The sequence below is a fragment of the Primulina tabacum genome, chromosome 11, assembly GCF_025594145.1.
Source record: "Primulina tabacum isolate GXHZ01 chromosome 11, ASM2559414v2, whole genome shotgun sequence".
Taxonomy (NCBI): domain Eukaryota; kingdom Viridiplantae; phylum Streptophyta; class Magnoliopsida; order Lamiales; family Gesneriaceae; genus Primulina; species Primulina tabacum.
In genome coordinates, this window is record NC_134560.1 from 13126971 (window position 1) to 13131917 (window position 4947).

Here is a 4947-nt window from a genome sequence, read left to right on the forward strand (position 1 = left end):
CCAAAATCAACTTTCATATTGGAATATCCAAAATTATTATAACTCTTATCTCAGATTTTCACATACTATTTTTTTTCTTCCCATAAATAATTTATTGTCCCCAAATCAAATATTTCACCTTAAATCAGAAGCTTAAGTCAACTTATCTCAGATAAGTACAATCCCAACAATATAGGTCAATATTAATTGTTTCCTTAATAAAATTCCATAAAAATCCGATAAGCACTACAAGAAACGCGTTTAACGAGATTTTTCGAGATATTTTTCAAAAATGGAAAGTCTAGAGATAAACATATGGATTGAAAGAATTCGTCGAGAGGGTTTCAGAACAGTTGACAGAACCGAATTCGGAGTTTCCTACAAAAAAAAATCGAAGGACGTATGCTGGCGGGTTGACTCGCTGACTCGGCCGGGTTGACTCGTCGGAGTATGGTCGGAGCAAATGCTTATGACGGCGAAGGGGTCGGGATCACAGAACCGGTGGTGGCACGGCAGGAATCGGTAGGAAAACTACCTAATTTGGCGGGGAACTCGCGCAACTCGGTTAACTCAATGAAATTGGGCGTTTCCGATTGGGTGATCCGAACTCAAAATTGATTGTTGGTAAAAGTTACCCATGGATCATAGATTGGTTGGCTATAAGGAATTGAAAATCGGAGTAGGATTGGTAGGGTAATTGGACAAAATAATTTTCGGGTTAGGGTTCATACGCCAAATTCGTAGATCTGAAATTCCCGTTTCATCCGAACGCGAAATATGAAATTGTTTGAGGGCTTTTGTTCGTCTCATCGAGACGGTTCTAGATCTGGTCTCCGATCAAAGAAACACTACCAGAAGCGGCCGGAATCGGCGAAAAACGCGGCTGCGCGCGTAGGGGCTGTTTGGCCGAATTTTTTTTTTCGAAATTTGATTTTTTTTTTGAAACTCGATTTTTCCCACTCGGATTATGAACCTGGCGGCTCTGATACCACTAAAATGTCACGCCCCGAAACTCGGGATTTGACACCGGCGTCGTTTAACAATCATACAATTGAAACAACCAGCCTCGTAGCATAGTATAAACCGAAATACCAGTTTATTAATCGTAATCTCAAAAACCAAAGTCTTTACAACTGAAATAACTAATGAAATAAATGCGGAAACATTTTTACATAAAACTTGAGTACCAAAATTCAGAAACCTCTTTACTAGCAACTCTCGAGATTAAAACAATTCACCAGCCCCAAAATTGTTCCGATTCTTCTTCTTCAATCTGCTCTTCGGATTTATCTGGGAAGGTTGTAAGGGGTGAGTATTTTGGGAAATACTCAGCAAGTGGGGGCCATTCGAGTACAACAAAACAACATGCAATTTCGAAATATACATACCATGCAACCATAATTCTTATCACGTGCGCATCATTAACCCGACACTGAGATTCATCTACTTTCAATGATTTACTGATATCAGTCCCTAATTTTTACTCCTCTAAGGGGACGAAGCCGTATAGCGGTTATCTCCCCCACCGCGTATGGGTACGTATGGTTGGGATTCCCACCCATATCAAGTTGAATTGTCACAGTGTCAAAACATTTATTCATGCAAAATATCGTAACCAGAAGGGTGTAGAAGAAGAATTGTACTCGCCCGAATTTTTATAAAACCGAAAATATATGCATCGAAATTCAATAATTTAAAACAAGCCCACTTACCTTAAATTCTTGATGAAAAACGTAAAAAGGCTAGGGTTCTTCGAAATTCCTACTTCACTGGTTGGACGGTGGCAAGGCTTCGCTGCGCTCGAAAATTCCTAAGGAGACTAGAGCACAAATTTTCGAAAATTTGTTGTGATATGTGGTGTGATTTTCGAGTCTACAGGGCCCTCCTATTTACAGGGGTTGGCTGCTATCGTGATCGAGTGATATCGCGTTTGAATCTGAATCAAATCTTTATCGAGAATTGTGATCTATCCGTGATATAAATTCGAACTCTAAATCTTTTATCTCTCAATTTTCGAAATTCTCAAATATATACACTGTAAATTTCGAATTCTAGAGATTTTATTATCCTTTGCCTGATTTTTATCCCGGTATCTCCATATCAACTCAAATCTTAGGCATTTATCTGCGAAATTTCAAATAATAATATACACGATATTATTATTCACTCAATCTTGGTAAAATCTTACAAATCTCACATCCTCAAATGAGATAAATCCTGGTATCCAAAATATACTATCGTGATAAAACTTAAATGATAAAACTTAAAATTCTTGGATTTTACATCCCTCCCTCCTTATGGGAAGTTTCGTCCTCGAAACTTGGGTTGGCTTGGTCTCCGAAGAGGTACGGGTATTGGTCCCTCGTCCTTTGTTCTAGCTCCTACTTGGCTTCTCTTTCCATGTGGTTAGACCATTGTACCTTGACGTAGGGAATGATACGTCGCCTTAGTACTTGGTCCTTGGTGTCCACAATTCTGACGGGAACTTCTTCGTACTTCAGCTCTTCTCCCAAATTACTTTCGATCATGAGCGGTTCTGCTTCCAACACGTGGCTTGGGTCCGAGATGTATTTCCGTAGTTGGGACACGTGGAAAACGTTTTGAATTCTAGGCATGTTTGGTGGCAGCGCCAATCTGTATGCTAATGTGCCCACTTTTTCCAAAATCTCAAAGGGTCCCACATAACGAGGGTTCAGCTTCCCGGCTTTACTGAATCGGACCACTCCTTTCATAGGCGAGACTTTTACGTAGGCCTTCTCGCCGATATTGTGATAAAACTTATAAAACTTAAAATTATTGGATTTTACAGCTTTTGTTTTACTAGACCAGTAGCTTCTGATTTTCTTTTTGTCTACTGTTTTCTTAAAGAGTGATGCTGGTCTGCTGGTTTTTATTTTCATCGCCACAATTAATTCATGTCTATCATATCCCAAAATCCAAATTTTTTTTACAAACATTTCAAGATATGAGGAAACTAATATCTCAATCATTACTTTGTTGATATATTAAAAAAAAACAACTGAAACTGCAAACTCGCACCAAAATGGGTATTTGCCAGTCCCACAATCTAGTGCCTAGACAACCAAGTACAATAAATATCAAGTTAACAAGATCAAATACGAAACCAGCAGCTTATCTTCTGTTCCAGAGCCATTCATACACAAGCGACCAAAACATTTTGGAAGAGAAACACTAGCGCTTCCCGCCACCGCCTCCGATCTTAGGACCCTTGGGTTGAGCACCTCTCGAGACATTACTCTTGGTAGACTTCTGTTTAGACACCGATTCTACCTTTTTAGCCTTCTTCTCATCCTTGGTTTTCTTGATTCTCTCCTTTATTTCACTGAAATAAAAAATTACAAGTCATCAATGGTTCTCGAAATATGTCTTTACAAATTCTAGTTAATTCTTCTCTATCAAGCATTTAGAATTTATGCGTGGTTCTTCCAAGACTGCAAATGTTGCCGCCAATATTCATAGATTTTATTTTCCTCCCAACTCCATTGATCTGCCCAATACTGCAGAATGTTAAAAAGATTAAGCATACCGTAAAGCAGCTTCACGTGCAGCATCACGAACTTCTGGCTTCTCCGTTCTTCTCTTCTGGATAACTTCCAATGTGGCACCAACAATAGATCTTGAGTAAGGTTTCTTGGTGGCTCTGCGCCTTTTCTTCATAGCTTCAGCAGCAATGTCCTGTTGATCATTGAGATGAAACATGAAGAATAAAAGCCACTGCATAGAAAAGGATTATCAAGTGTTTACTTTCTTGTGTTGTTTACGGTACACTGCAGTCCAGTTAAGCTTTGCAGGCCTCAGACGGTTGTGGAAATACCTCTTACATTTTGAATTGGCAAAAAGGAAAACCTAAACAGGCAAAAAGAACAACAAAACTTCTTTAGCATGACAAAGGCCATAAGCAGTGAAGAGAAAACTGATTGCTCTGTTTAAGGAGATGACTTTGCATAATACCAAAGTCATAACACACAGAACATCCCCCTTTGACACACCTGCGAGTCTGAGCGAATAAATCTTATACCCTTTCCAGGATATATCCTGGCGCCACTAAAGCGACAAAGCTCCGTCCTGATAATCCAAGTATCAAAAAAAATTATTCGACCAAACATACATTATAGTATGGCCAACTTCAGTTTACACAAAAAATTGACAGGAAATCAAATGCATCAGGCACTGATATTAAGCAACCACCTGACACAAGCGCCATAACATAACAACAAATCAAATCAAAATACAAAGTGAACAGGTGCAAGACAAGAATCGTAAGGCAGAAATCTAGATCTTCCGTGCCAAGATTACAAGTTCAATTTCAGGAACATTTCCCTATTTGGACCTAAATAAACGCAATTTTCAGAAACATGTAGAAAATATATATACTCCCCAGGGCACCATTTGAACTATTCAATCACAAACACAGACCAAAATAAAAAATTACACATGGAGTATACTACTCTTTCAGGATAATCACCTCGAATATGGTTATTCTCTAATTTACAAAGACAATTTCAAGAAATTACTTGAGAACCATGGTTGTTTGCCGCGGAGGAGCTCGCCGCGCGTCTTTCACTTCCGCCGAAAGCCAAGTCTCTGACCTGGCAACATAGATATCGCTCTCTCTCTCCCAGCATCATATTGGGCTTATTGGTCTAGGTTTTGGAAACCGTGGGCTCATGTCCAAACTCTTGGGCTTCCATTGGCCCACATATCTAACCCATAAATAATAAATAAGAGGACATATCGGGTATTTTGGATCTTTGACAACATTAATGGCATCCGCCTACGTCACATCTTCAAAAAGTACGAAAACTCCCCTATACTCATTATATCAACTTTGGCAAAAACTTGTCTGAGACGGTCTCACGGGTCGTATTTGTGAGACGCATCTCTTATTTGGATCATTCATGAAAAAGTATTACTTTTTATGCTAAGAATATTACTAAAAAGTGATAA

At 39.0% G+C, this 4947-nt stretch overlaps 1 protein-coding gene across 2 annotated transcripts; it reads right to left on the bottom strand.

Annotated features, from left to right (window-relative positions):
- Positions 1-2904: 2904 nt before the first annotated feature.
- LOC142518524 (large ribosomal subunit protein eL24-like) lies at positions 2905-4635 on the bottom strand. Of its 2 annotated transcripts, XM_075621312.1 has the most exons (6): positions 4515-4635; positions 3990-4065; positions 3745-3846; positions 3527-3675; positions 3149-3322; positions 2905-2971 (listed from the first exon to the last, which is right to left on the bottom strand). In XM_075621312.1, the coding sequence occupies exons 1-5, from the start codon at positions 4523-4525 to the stop codon at positions 3172-3174; spliced, it is 489 nt and encodes a 162-aa protein (XP_075477427.1). In that variant the 5' UTR covers positions 4526-4635; the 3' UTR covers positions 2905-2971; positions 3149-3171. The 2 variants fall into 2 exon arrangements, with proteins under 2 accessions (XP_075477427.1, XP_075477426.1); XM_075621311.1 differs by lacking the exon at positions 2905-2971 and having other exon boundaries at positions 2992-3322.
- Between the last annotated feature and the right edge of the window lie 312 nt (positions 4636-4947).

Coding starts and splice junctions, on each gene's coding strand:
- LOC142518524 (XM_075621312.1), bottom strand. Junction 3,847..3,989: donor TTATTCGCTCAGACTCGCAG/GTGTGTCAAAGG, acceptor TTGCCTGTTTAG/GTTTTCCTTTTTGCCAATTC. Junction 3,676..3,744: donor ACCGTAAACAACACAAGAAA/GTAAACACTTGA, acceptor AATGATCAACAG/GACATTGCTGCTGAAGCTAT.